Source organism: Centroberyx gerrardi, chromosome 18 (genome assembly GCF_048128805.1).
Source record: "Centroberyx gerrardi isolate f3 chromosome 18, fCenGer3.hap1.cur.20231027, whole genome shotgun sequence".
Lineage (NCBI taxonomy): Eukaryota > Metazoa > Chordata > Actinopteri > Beryciformes > Berycidae > Centroberyx > Centroberyx gerrardi.
Window position 1 is genome coordinate 24,174,632 of NC_136014.1, and position 14,485 is coordinate 24,189,116.

Consider the following 14,485-nt stretch of genomic DNA (forward strand, 5'->3'; position numbering starts at 1 on the left):
AGAAAAGGACTTTCAAAAATAAACCACAGTCTACTTTGTATTGCAAAACACCACCATGTCAACAGACGGGCGTCCAGCGCTCGATGCCAAGGTCTCTGGGCTCTCATGAAGCGAAACGTGTCGGTGGGAAGATCGCCACGGCAGATTGGGGGTTTGTAAGAGGAGAAGCGGAGAAGGGGGCCGAGGGGGAGAAAGAGGCAATTAGTTCAGAAAATAGTCTCTGTGCATGCGGTTCGGTAAAATTGGATCACTGCTCCTTGGAAATGAAAAACAACCCAACGCAACGCTGAGGCAACAACACAATGTGGCCAAGAGACCTATATTTAGCTTTGCTGATGAGCAACGTTCAGATCTTATTATTCATTATGATGAACAGTGAACCCAGCCCGCCTCGCCTCCGCTATGCTGCCGCTCTCTCTCTCCCTCGATAAGGACGACGGATCCTCGCTTCGACCGGCGCTGTAAACCCTCTAACAGCTAAAATGTCCCGTTCCCATTCCTGCGAAGGTGAAAGTTCTGCCGTTACACCATAATAACATAATTTGCGCAATTAATCCCGGGGAACCGACGCAGTGTAATAGCTCTCTGTGACAGCCTGTTGCTCTAAGACGAGGTCAGAGCGAAAATCACAGCCATAACAAGTCCCACAGGCCGTCCGCCCAAAGAAACATGGAACTATTTAGCCAAAATCATGCAAGGCAGCAGATGAGTGCCACAACTAAACGTCATCTGATTTCTTTGTCACATTCAGTATGTCCAATCTGTGCATCGCATCCCTGTTTCCGTCGTATGGCAGCAGAATCGCTCCCCCAAAGCTCCTATAGAGAGTTGCACATGCAGTATATAGTGTGAGAATGACTCTTCTGACCGCTGAATGCCCCCCTCCGCTCCAGTTTTACCCGGAGAGAGAGATTGAAGTTGCGGTGGTGGTGGTGGGGGGGGGGGGGGGAAGGGAAGTAGCGTGTTACATGAGATATTTCCTCAGGCTTCAAGCAAAGCACCGCCACACACAGCTTCCTCCGTGACTTTGGGGATGTCAGATGTTCTACAGAGCCGCTCTTTCATTCAGACTTTATTCTATAGATACCCACGAGCCAGCTGGGCGCTCACAGAGGGCAGCTCACGCACTAACAATGCTACCAGTTTGTCTTTACGCCTTGGTAGCAATAAAAAGTTATGATCCGCGACATTTTCATGTAAATAAATGTCCGTTTTGCTACGAATGATTTAAGCCAATGCTGTTCTAAACAGCCGGTGTCTGGTAGGTCTTTCCTGGGAAAAATCCTCTAGTACACAGGAAGTGATGCGTTTTTATGGTTTATGGTTTGTTTGGAATAAACAGAAGAAGAAGAACTGGGTAGTTAGCATGAGCAGCGATAGCCGCCCATGGCTGAACAGACGAAGAAAAGAGAAACTCAAACTGCATCGACAGAAAATTGAAGCTCCGCCCACTCTGTTTGATTGACAGGTGATCTCTGGGAAGTGCGGTGCAGAAACACCACAGTGAGGCTGAGCAACAAAGATGGAGACGAAATGGGAAAAAAAAAAAAAAAGTAAGAATCGTGCAGATTACCTGTGGCTGGTAAGTCAACAATCATCTGGAGAAACTTTTTCGGTTCTAAAAAAATCTTTTTCGCCGAGGAAATGTGAAGTGAAAGGTGGTTAACAGCATGAGAGGTTAACAAAAAATGCAAAATAGATGCAGAGATTCGGTTCACCAACAATCTGAAAATATGTGGGTTGGAAGGGAATCTCTGTTCTAGTGTGTTTTTCCTGTTCAATTTCTACTCTGGGCAGCAGGGAGGCGTAGAGATTATTATGGAGATCATCCTTCAGCTGGAAGGCCTTCACTCAAGTCCCTGTTACAGCAAGAAATCGGCCCTGCTGAAGTGTCTCTGAGCAAGGCACTGAACCCCTACCAGCTCTACTGTATGGGTGCTGTTCTGTAGCTGACCTCTGACCTCTGACCTCCCTGTGGAGGGACAGCAAGCAAAAACACAGATTTCTCCTACAGGGATGAATAGAGTACCACACAAAAAAAAAACTCTCTCTCTCTCTCTCTGTTTATCTATATCACTCCTAATCAGTCAAAACCGCTTACTAATACATTAATTGTAGAGTCAGATATCTTGTGATAACATTCACTCTTCTAATCTACCGGGTGCAAAAAAAAAACAGCTGAGGTCTGCGAGGCAAACTGCAGAAAGAGAGACGTGAAGAGAGCTGATATTATTAAGTTGCGGCGAGACAAGGATAGAAACAAACTGTCCCCCTCCGAGGGAATCCATAACCCCAAATAATGCAATAACTCTATCCGAGGGAAAACCATATTCTGGCAATTTAATGAGGATGGTTAACAGAAGTATGGGAACCGCGGAGAGTATGACCCTCTCATACATACCGCATGAAGACTCAGACCAGTGAGCCAGAGACTGAGGACGGAAAAAACAAGTTGACAAATGCGACGGCGGGCGAGAGAGAAAGAGAGAGAGAGTGAGAGAGAGAGAAAGAGGGAAACAGAGAAAGAGAGAGAAAAAGAGGAACAGAAACTGCTGCATGAAGCATAAATCCACCTTTAAACAGAAAACGCTTCATACTGAGAATCTTACAATCAACAGAAATGCAACTTGTATCACCCTCAAGAGATACCAGCTCTTCCACTGACAATCAATGGGAGGCTCAGTGGACTTAGTGGCATTGTCTTATATCATGGAATCAGAAAACGTGTTTTTACGCTTAGTTGCTGTTTATTTCCAAGTAAATCTGGGTGCTATCTCAGTATCTGCCTCCTAAGTTAATGCTCCAGAAAGTCTTGCTTGTTGACAGCAAAAAGTAAAGATTTTCTGTTCTCTCTTCTCTAGAAATGAGATGTCACTTTCGTCTAGTTTGGAATAGCACGTTTGTGTTCCTTTTCGCTGCATATGTTGATAACAACATATGTTGAGTGTGTTTTTATTACCATATGTTCAAAGTGGCACGTCCTTTATAAGAGTGTATAATATGACATAATTAGGTTCATTCTGTTTTGGGATGGGTGTTTGGCTTCTTCACATTCTCTTGGAGATCAAAATCATGACATGGGCATCTAGCCGCCACATATTTGGGTCGAAGCCAGCTGTGTTGCACCATGGGATTGAACCCACTAACCATGTGAATTACCACAATCTTATCTAGTCAGCGAAAAGAAAAACATCTAATTTCAGCAAGACAAGCCATAGATTCCGAATGGGATATTAATAACAGCCATCAGTCAAATGTCAGATTCCAGTTGTAGCTGCTAAGTCTGTCTCCTCTTCCAGGAATTATGGCACGTAAACAACCATCATTAAAAAAAATAGGTGGCTGATAAATTAGTGAAAGAGGCAGGTGAATTTTTGGACGTACCAGCCACTGTGGCCAGTTGATGAAAAAAGTTTTCTGCCATGGCTGGCTGACTGAACATATTCCAATTATGTGCTGAAAGTGGGCTAATTAGTCCCAAAAGACTAAGTAGTGACATCAAAAGTATATTTTAAGAAGACAAAACAGAAGGGAAGGAGTGTCCTGAGTGTAGAATGGACAGGATGTAGGTAACAGCCGAGTCAGGACAGGCCAATGCATGGGAAGTCTTTGTAAATATATATTAAAATACAGTTCCCAGCAAAGAAATCATCCTGTATGTCACATAGGGTTCATCGGTATGGGTTTTTGAAGGTTGATACTGATATTTTTGGACTGAAGCTGCCGATAGGTTGGATCAAATTACAAGGATTCGGTGTTTCTCCCTGTTTCTCAGTGTTTATCATTCTTGTCAGGGTGGAAAAGCCTCTGAAACAGCATTTAGACCGTCCCGGGACACTAAATAAGGTTTTACCGACTGTTTTTATGCAGCTGTGGTCAGGGAGGAACCTACACTCACTGGCTGATAGCTGATATTGTACCAAAAATGTTTTTCCTAGCATCAAAAGTGAACTCAAATGAAACTTAAAATAATCTAAGTATATTTCAATGAACATGTAATGAACTTATTTTTGTTGGGTACACTATATGAGTCATCAGTCGCATTCATGGTAGCTGGAGCTGGCGTCTAGTCATAGTGCAATCATTTAATCCATATATCATACCCGGAGTGCCACTTTGATGTCTTGCCTACAGAGATAAGCGCTGACTGAGGTTGCATATCAGTGGTGTGTGCAGAGAGCAGAGAGCAGAGAGCAGGCTGTCAGTCAGCCGCTAGCCCCGCCCCCCGCAGAGCCATGCCTGCTGCCTCATGAAAAGGAACTGCGCACCGCCCCGGCAGGACAGAGGGGGCTCTCTGCAGGGCAGAAAACACTGAAATCTGGACTACCGTTAATCACCACCAGCCCTTCGTTTCTACATCCAACCAACAAACATGACAGCGACTATTATTTCTCCTTTCTTCGAATACAGTGAAGTCTCGAACAAGGTAAATAAATAAATAACCTGGAGCCACTCGGCGGACTGAGAGGTTTTTACTGAAGGAAACAGAGCTGCTAACAACATTAGCCTAGCCACGCTTTCCACTGCAAGTTTGATTTGAACTTTTTATGCATAGCCCGTTAGCCACATTTTTGCAGACTAATCTGGTTGTCGTTACGCAAATTATGACCGTCTCTAGGCATGGTTAACGTTAAAGTTGAGCAGCTTTTAAAACTATTAACGTTACAATTATTTCACTGTTAGCTAACTGTTGAGCAAAGCTAGCCGCTGTTGGCGCAAAGTGGCACAATTAGTTTAATTTGAACATGACGCGAACGACTCAGTAGTCGTGTTTTACCCTGTGTTAAGTGTTTTACAATAAGTTAACTGTTAACGTTAGCTAACCTGACAACTTTGCTGCTGCTTCGCTCACTTGCTGCGTGTTTTAATGTTGTTTTAAACTATGTAAAAGCTGCTAATGGTGAGTTAGCGTTAGCCATCCATAACTGCACGTAGCCATCTCATGTTAGTTTACTGACGTTAAGTTACCTACGCTACCTAGGGACTTTATATGGGATTAACTGAAGTCAGGTAACGTTAACATTGCGTTATTGCATTGTGGTCGTTGTAAAGTTGTAAAGTCAGGTTATCAGATTTCGACACATAGTCTTGTCAAGTCAGCTATTTGGTTTTCTATCCGTAACGTTACCTTCAGTAAGCTGCTGTTGTGTATCGTGCATGTATCTCGTTCTTTGAAGTCTGATGGTTAGTCAATAGTTTCCCTGTTAAATCTGACTTATTTTCCGGTTTCAGTAACCCATTCACGTCCTTTACCAGCGACGTTGCTAACCCAGATGCATTTATAAAACTGTGCGATTTTCTACCGAGATATGCGGTTTTGACAATCACCTGTTGCTGCTGATAAAGTGTCTAATCTGCTTGCTTGTCCTTTTCACAAGAAAATGGTGAAAATGTGATTGCGGAGATGTTCATCAAAGAGTGAATAATGAAGTAGCAACATAGATAAGGCAAACTGAGTCATTTCAGCTCAAATACCGATCAAACAAATGTGTCTGCGCTGGACAGACTGTACTCTAAGCTACAGCTCAGATGTATTCAGGCTGAATCCCACATAGACATCCTGTGCAGACTTGCACAGATGGCGACGTTGCCCTCTGGACAGGGAATGTCAGGGAATTTGATCAGTTTACTGGTGAAGTAATGGAAAATCTGGCAGTTTTTAAATGGGTCACTTTATGCAACATAAAATCTGTACCAGGTGATTCCACGCATTCATTGCATTCGGATATATAGTGGCAGTAAGTTGTTTTTTTAAGTATATTTAAGTATTTTGGAAGCTGTGTGAGCTGACAGCCAGCATAAACCTGCCAAAGCTGTTCACATTTTAGGACATTGGAAATACACCACTAAAGTCATGGAATATCCTGGAAAAGTGGTTATATTTCAGTCTTTTCTAACTTTGGCGTTTCTCTTTTTGTAGAACAACAAGATGTTGAACTACAGCAACAACAACAGTCTTGGTGGACCTCACCTGACGTCTGTCCCCTGCTCCAGTGCCAACCTCTCCTCCTGCACCCCCACTGGGTCCCTGCTGGACAGGAAGGTGGTGGGGGCCCCCTCTGCAGGAGGCCTGTTTCAGCGCCGCCACTCAGTCAGCCTCCCCAACGCCAAATTCAACCAGAACCAATTCATCAACAGCCTTAAGACAGATCCCACAATCCTGGTGGGCAACGGCGGCGGCAACAACAAGGAGAACCGTTTCCGTGACCGTTCCTTCTCGGAGACGGGGGAGAGGCTCAGGCCCGGCGGTCAGGCGTGCGTGGGCGGCAGCGGGCAGATCAATTCCAGCCGCTATAAAACGGAGCTGTGCCGGCCTTTTGAGGAGAACGGCACGTGCAAATATGGGGATAAGTGCCAGTTCGCTCACGGGATGCACGAGCTGCGCAGCCTGAGCCGCCACCCCAAATACAAGACTGAGCTGTGCCGCACCTTCCACACCATCGGTTTCTGCCCGTACGGCCCCCGCTGCCACTTCATCCACAACGCCGAGGAGCGCCGCGGGCCGCCTCCCCTCTCCGCCTTCAACAAGCTGGAGCGCCCCCGGCTGCAGCATAGCTTCAGCTTCGCCGGGTTCCCCAGTTCGGGCGGACTGCAGGACAGCCCCACCTCGGTCACCCCTCCGCCTATGTTCTCTACCGAAGACCTGACGGAGTGGCAGAGCAACCCCTTCACCTACTCCAGCCAGGAGCTTGCCAACCTGTTCGGCCCCAGCCTCGGGCCCCTCCCCGCATCGGAGCCCCAGGGCCCGGCCCCTCCCTCCCCCACCGCCCCCTGCTTCTTCCGGCCCACGTCGGAGAGCCCCCCCAGCCCCCCGGACTCCCTGTCCGACCAGGAGGGCTACCAGAGCAGCCTGGGCAGCCAGAGCGGCTCCGAGTCGCCCCTCCTGGACGCCTCGCGCCGCCTCCCCATCTTCAGCAGGCTCTCCATCTCCGACGATTAAGGAGTCTGCAGCCCCGGGCCTGAGATGGAGCGATTGAGAGAGAAAGAGAGGAAGATGGAGATCATTCGCCTCCCCACCACCCTCCTCCTCCTCCTGCTCCTCTTCCTCCTCCTCCTCTCCTGGCCTTGTTTACAGGAGAAGCGGACAGTTGTGTGCATTGTTGTAGCCACTGAGTCAAATCAGAAAACCGGATTGCCTCCTCTCTTTCGAGGATCATAAGCCCTCTCCTTCTCCCTTCACGGACGCCCCATCCCCTCCTCATCCAGATCAATTTGATTCAGGCAACAGATAGTCTTTTGTTCTCCACACTCTGTCTCTCTTAATCACGACGAGCAGTTGGCAAACAAGAATCATATTCCACATCTGTGCCGTACACCAGTGCCATGGCTGACTGAATGTGAATGATTGTGAAAAGTAGCTCAGATATCAGATAAAGAAATTGTTAATATTACCTATCATGGGCAATAAGATTGGCAGTTTGAGCGAGAGTGTGTTTCCAGCACGGGGGGCGACTCTGTGCTGCTCTCAGTCGGTGTGCAGCAGCGCTGCGTCTCTCCGGACGGCCGTCATCACTGCCTGTGCCACAGCCTTACACCTCCCAACCTTTGAAACCCAGAGGCCTGTGACAAATCAGTGCTCCGTTTTTTTAAAAGGATCGCCACCATATGAAATGAACAAGAGAGGTCAGTGTGGACAGTTAAAATAAAAAAAAAAAAGTGCCTTGGTGTTTTTCCCCACGTGAAGCCAAGAAATGGTGGACCACAACTTTTCTTTTCACTTTTAATCCGACCCGATTTCCTGTTCTTTTCACTTGGATTGGTGATTGTTTTTTTTTGTTTTGTTTTTGTTTGTTTTTTTAAATAAGGGGCTAAAACACAGATTGCTTTGCTTCATAGTCAGGTTGGAATGAATAATGGATTATTGGTGGTGCTATGTGCCTTTTTATCATCACAAGCCCAAGGAGCAAGAGGGTTTCGCTGGTCATCAGTTGTGTTGCAAGTTAGCGGGGTGGGGAACACGTTTTTCCTCTATCTTCTACACATTTTTTTTTGTTTGTTTTACCAGCCAAAATGGGTGTTTTGAATGCAAATGATCTTCCATAGGCTTCAAAACCACCTGTCAAGTGGGAGGTAGAATTGACAGACTTCACCAGCAGTTGGCGTGTGTCTGGTGTTGAGTTTCCCACCCTGAACACCGGGTTAGCTGTTCAAACTGAAACGTTTTGGTCATTACAACAGTAGTAGTTGAGTTCAGCGTGTTTCCATCCCCCTTCCCCACCTCTACAAAACCCCCACAGATCAATTCTCTGGCTGAGAGTCTCAGTCCACTGTCTGAAATCAAACGAGCGCGAATGCTCCTGTCGATTACACCTTGTTCAATATTATTATTGTTATTATATTATTATTATTATTATTGTTTAGTTTATTTCGAAAAACCTTCAGAGGAAGGGTTTTGCTTGTCACTGCTTATTTAACTTATCAAAATGTATTTATTGCTGATCTTAAGCATTTTTATTTTGTATTTATCTGGATAATGAAACAATAGAATATATTTTCTTTTATGTTAAATTATGATCTTCCGTATTAATCGCAAGATTGTGAAGACCTGTTTTTTGTTATTTTTTTTTTCACAGTTAATATATTATACTGCAATGACTTTTTTTGTAACTACACTTGATTTATTTTGAAAGTGAATCTTAATTTAAAACAAAAAATGCAAAAGGGTTTTTGCGTTTTTATTTATTGTTTTCTCCTCCCTCATGTTGGACTGCGGTTTCAGGTTCTCTGTTGCTGTCTTGAGGCAGAAACGCACTGGAAGCGTCAGGTGGCCGCGTTTTTTTTTTTTTTTTTTTTTTTTCAAATGTGCCGTTCGTATTCAATGGCCCAACGCGCACTCGAAGCATCAGGCGACGTGCCAGCAGGGCTCAAATTAAATTTTTTGTTGAGGTTTCTGGAACTGCCATGGCCATTGACATATTTCAAGGCAAAAGGACTTCGAAAGCTAATACAGTGACTGCAAACTAAGCAGGTAATTAAGCTAGCTGCATACAACAGTTCAATGTATGGACAAAATATGAATGCTGTGTAGTCTAGTCGGTATAGTGACGTTACCCGTTGCGTCGGTGAAATGATGGTGCCAGTGCTTCACGCAGGGTTCCTACACAAGTCGGGGAAAACTTATGGGAAAAATAATTTGGTAATTTCCAGGTCTTTGCACAAAAAAAGTATGGGAAAAATATTGTTTCACTGCCCCGATAAACACGCAACTACACATTTTCTGTAGTTTTAGACCCCAGTCCGCTCACGTATTCTGATATTTGTCGCTGTGAAGAATAACCCTCTATAGAGTGGCAGAATTAGGGGGCGAGAAGATGATCCGCATAAATCAAATTCAGATGAATCATTACGGTGTGGGAAAACTGTGATTTTTTTTTTTTGAAAGTGAAACCGTAGGAGCCCCGTTCACGTCTCCCGCCTGCGTCGCACCGTAGAAACGTCAAATCGGGGAGGAGTATCGAATGACGAGCGTTAATTATCGCTTCCAGTGCGTTCAGGCCTCTAATCCCTGCTCCAGTTCTGGGCAGCAGCTTATCTCATCCTCTAGAATGTAGACTGGCTCGGGTAACAGTCCTGTCCTCGTTGTTTCAATGTCTTTTTACTGGGATGAATTCTCATTCGATCATCAAAGTCACCCCGAATCGGCGTCAGTCTTGCTGTAAATGACAAAACAAGACATTTTAAGCTCTTATTTGAAATGATAATGGAAGCTTGCCTGTTCCACAATACCACGCACACACTTATTAGCACTTTTAGTCATCAAAGTAGATGATGTGTTAAGGTTATTTTTTTTGACCACTTTTTTTTTTTTTTTTTTTTCCCATGAAGTGCCTATGAATACATTCCAGGTTTCCCCAAATGTCGTGCCTTCATATTTTTGTATAACACAGAGCAGATAAAAGCCTAAAACGTATTCTTGTAGGTTAACAGGATTGACACACGAAAAGCAACTGTTGAATGTATTCTCTAGCAGCCGTTGCTATTCACTACAGTAATTACTTTGTTCATGTATTTTTTTTTGTAATGACAGATTGCAGTTTAAACCAATAAAACCCATATTTCTATTGAATGTGTGACTTGCTGTTTGTGAAGAAAGCCGCTGTCGATCACAGCTGAGTTTTTAGTACTCGCCCATTCCTCCTAAGGGGAAAAGCTATGAGGAAATCCACAAGTCAAACTGGTATTGAACCCCATGGCAACAGACGTTTGTAATTCCTCATAACTTTGATTTATTCTCTTGAAGTAGTGAGTCATGGTGCAAGGCTGAGATTTTATGGTTCCTGCAGGTCAATGGGCAGGACGTGACTAAACACTGACAAGGTTAGGGGTTAAATTCCCTGTTTTCTTCAATAAACTGAGCACTGAAATAACACCGACAGGGTTAGAGGTCCGATTCCCACTGGGGCCGCTCTGCTAAAAATGTAAGCACTCATAGTACCAGAGGTGTGACCAAGTCTAAATGTAGAACAAATCAGAGCAGATCAAGAGTCCAGTATCAATTTAATATCTTAAAGAAAACTAAATATCTAGGACTTCTCAATGCGATATGGTTTTAATAGGATAAAAACTTGGTAAGAGCATCATGAGTTTGATTTCTATAATCAGTTTCAACTTCAATAAATTCAATCATTCCATACAAATTCAGAAAACAGAATTTAAATTCAGTCGTCTGCTGGAACAAATCTCATCACTTTCAATCTAAGTCATTTACACAAACACAAGATCTCAAGTCAAGACTTTAGAAACCTTTTCAAGTCATCAAAGTACAAGTCAGAGTCGAGTCCCAAGTCACCAGAACCCAAGTCAAGTCAAGTCTCGAGTGATTATGTGACTCAAGTCTGCATAGTACAGTAAGGTGCTTTGGATACAAGTGTCCACAAGTTGGCATATGTTAGCTGGTATACATTAATCTTCCACAAGAACAAATCAAAACAAGCAGGAAATAAGCAGGAAAATATGTCCAGGAAAGTAAATTCGACTTGTGTCCTGTCCTTCTGGAGCGCCCCGTGCCTTTGTTCAGGATGGAGTGCTTTCACTCTCTCCGCTGGCCATAATCAAAGAGAGGCACTGAACTTCACTGTGTTTCTCCTCATCTGAAATTCAAGAGCTTTCACCGGCCGTCGCCATGGTTACGGCCAGGCTGGCGTTTCAGTGTTGACTTTCTCCCCGTCCTTCTGGTCCAGCTCTCTCGTTGGGAACGCCCCGTTTCTTCTGATGAATCGCAGGCTCAGCTTATTTGTTATTTCACGCTGGCCGACCCAAATCTCACTTCCTCGCTTAATTTCCCGATTTAAATGCGGCAACTGGAACTTGTCTGTCCACATGTGATTCCCGCACACAGCCGCCCTGCACACATGCATTTCTTCAGATGTCTTCAGTGTGAGGCCGCCTGCAGCGCGGCGCCCCTGGAGCAGTTATGGGTCAGTGCCTTGCTCAAGGGTCTTCAAGAGTGTTGTTTTCTTTGGTCTGAAAAGTGGAAAAGTTGAGTGTTGTTGCATTTTTGTATTTGGTTCATTTAAGTTCACACTGCCCAAGTGCAAGCAAACGAAGGCTTGTAAACAAAAGTCCCATGGATTCACAAGGGGTTTGTTTATTGGGCAGTTTTGGTAGCCAGTTATCCTAAGAGGCTGGAAACAGCTGAATATGAGCATCAGTCCAGACTAACCTTTTGTCTTCAGTTCATTTTGTTCTGCTAGGTTTTCCAAGCAGGAGGAACTGCTGGCTATCAGATGTCAACATCCGCCTCCTTATACCCATAAACCCTTGCATTTTCAGGTCATTTCCTCTAGTTGGTACGATTACTTTCTCACTCCTAATGAACCGCATCACAGTTTGGCTGGAAGACAACCGACCCACGGTCTTTGGTGGAAATGTTCTAACTAAAGGAGTAAACTCTCCACAGTTTGAATAAACCGCTCCAAACATGCTTGCTGTGAACGCACCCTAAGAAGTGCTGGTGAATATAATATCAGCCACCTTTCCCGTCAACAACTGGCAGCTTAAATACACTTTTCAGCTGGGATCCAACCTGCAACCTCTCAGCTGCTAATCAGCCTCTCTACCTCTAGCCCAACCCGCCTCCACTTAATCCAACTCTTATTTCCTCAGAGAAAAGTAGATGAATGGAGGCTCAGCTCCTGAGTAAACAAAACCTTCGAGCAGGGAGTTACTGCTTTCATTGTAGTACACTGACCCATGAACCAAAGAACATCTCTTGTTTTGCTTACTTCCTACCCCATGATCCAGCTAAGAGCCTGTGGACTCACTTCTCTAGACTCGCCGTTTCTTTAACCCTTTGAGATCCTGTGTGGCCGAGCGGTTAGAGCGAGAGGGGTCAGGGGCAGGGCTGTAGTCAAGACCAAAATCGGCGAGACCAAGTCAAATCCAAGGCCAGGTTCAGTCGAGTTCGAGTCAAGACCGTGTCCAAAGGGGGTCAAGACCGAGACCAGAACAAATTGAGTGCAAATTCAACACCAAAATAGGCGATAAACAGTGGATATGTCTTTCCCAATGTAAAAATAAAGCTTAGGGAGTTTCTTAAGGATGAACAGAGATGTAGATCCATCTGCAGGAACTCTAAACATCCAATAAACTAATGGATAGGATTTTGACTAATCAATGCATAGAGGATTAGGACAATTGCAAACGATACACAGGTGTAATTCCTTAAATTGTTTGTAGTGCTGGGGAGAAAATAAACAAGAGTTGGACCAGGTGGGGAAAAACGTGATTGAACAATTTTAGATAGTTTGGAAAAAGTCGAGTCAACATCCGATACAAATCCAAGATGTCCGAAAAGTGATCTCGAGAGCGGACTAAAGCACTTGGATTTGGATACGAGACACCAAATGGGACATGTTACGTTAGAAACTCAACCTACTTCTAATGACGGGAAGACACCATGGAGCAAAACCAGCCTGCCTCACAAAACCAGTCCCAACAGGTGGCTACAGGTGCTGAGCAGCAGGGTGTGAATCTTTTCAAGTTCAGCTCAACCCTCGAGCGCACATTAGCGAGTTCGGTCTCAGAAGGGGGGGGTGGAGGGGGTGGGGGGGGGGGGTGGAGGGGGTGGGGGGGGGGGAGGCGTGGGCCGCGGCGCCTTTAAGCGCTGCTGCAGGGAAGAGAGAAGCGCCGCAGTTGAGCAATACTCTCGCCATCTATCAGCTGTTTTTTTTTCTCCCCCTGCTTGGAAAAAAAAAAAAAAGTGGAGCAAACAGAGGCAGAGGTCCATAGTTCTCTGTACCGAAAACACAGACCTCCCCCATCGGAGCCAAGAGGGATGAGCTAAGAGGACGCATGTTTGAAAGATAGGATGATGAGCATAGGAAAAGTAAATTAGGACGGACGGGGGGAGGACTGGGAGAAGTTTTGTTGTGTGAGAAGAGTAAGGGAAAAAGACTTAAGACTGGAGCACATCCCCTGGTAACACCACACTGCCTGGAACCCGGGCGTCCAGCTGCCAAGATGTAAGATTATAATTGACAAATAACATGATGAAATTTATATTGCCTGTCCAAGAATGTTTCGGAGACTAAATACGCCCCGACTCAGTTTATCCACGGATTAGAGTAAATTACAGTCGATAGCATCGGACTGATGCAACGGCCCCGTCAAGAAAATAAATCAAGCACTTTCCTGAAAGTATAAGTGTTTTCTGTTTGTACTGGTGGCTGTTCAACTTCTGGTGGTCGCTGTTGGGAATTCATAGTTTATAGTTCGTTTTTTTATTTACCACTAAATCACTGGACGTATATTTTAGAGGTACGCTCTAAAAACTATGGGTTCAGCGGTTCCTCTGTGATCCAAAGGGAGACATTAAAGACCTTAGGGTCCCGCAATCGAGGAAATATCCCACAACGGTTCTGTGAGAAAGGATCTTCAAGGAAATTTCTGTGGTTCCCCAATGTTTTGCGATTTTTCCACGAGGGTTCACAGATTGGAATAAATACTAAATGAGAAGATATAAGACTACAATTGGAAAATAGGATGCTTAAGTTCAGCCATGTGGGAGGTAACACTATTAAAATAGACTAAAAAACCTCTTTGTTTGCCCGACAGGACAGTCGACTGTGCACAGTGGCAGAGATGAGCTGAATCTGACAGTGTACCGAGTGTAATCTGCTGTGTGTGTGTGTGTGTGTGTGTGTGTGTGTGTGTATCCTCTGTGTGAGGACTTTGCTCTCTCTCCAGCCCGGGCCTCGTGACCCTGCTCCAATTCCTCACTCATTATTATGACACAGATTTTCCAGACTCGGCCGCTCCAGCCTTCCCTCGCTAATCTAACCTCCAGGAGCCTCGGGGCTCGGTGAGGTCGTGGTAAATAAAAAGGTGGAAGAACCGTGAACTCTGGTCAGCCATCAAACCATAAAACAAACAAACAGCAACATAAACAACAACAAAACCAATTATATTTCCGCATGATTGTTTTATTCTCTTAGAAAGACCATATTTCATTTAACTTACAAAGCCTGAAACAACTAATTATGTC

The 14,485-nt window shown here is 44.8% G+C and overlaps 1 protein-coding gene across 1 annotated transcript; it reads left to right on the top strand.

Annotated features, from left to right (window-relative positions):
- Positions 1 to 4,292: 4,292 nt before the first annotated feature.
- On the top strand, positions 4,293 to 10,061 carry zfp36l1b (zinc finger protein 36, C3H type-like 1b). The gene is made up of 2 exons (XM_071896085.2): positions 4,293 to 4,426; positions 5,921 to 10,061. Exons 1-2 carry the CDS (start codon positions 4,373 to 4,375, stop codon positions 6,938 to 6,940), a joined length of 1,074 nt encoding a protein of 357 aa, XP_071752186.1. The 5' UTR covers positions 4,293 to 4,372; the 3' UTR covers positions 6,941 to 10,061.
- Positions 10,062 to 14,485: the final 4,424 nt, after the last annotated feature.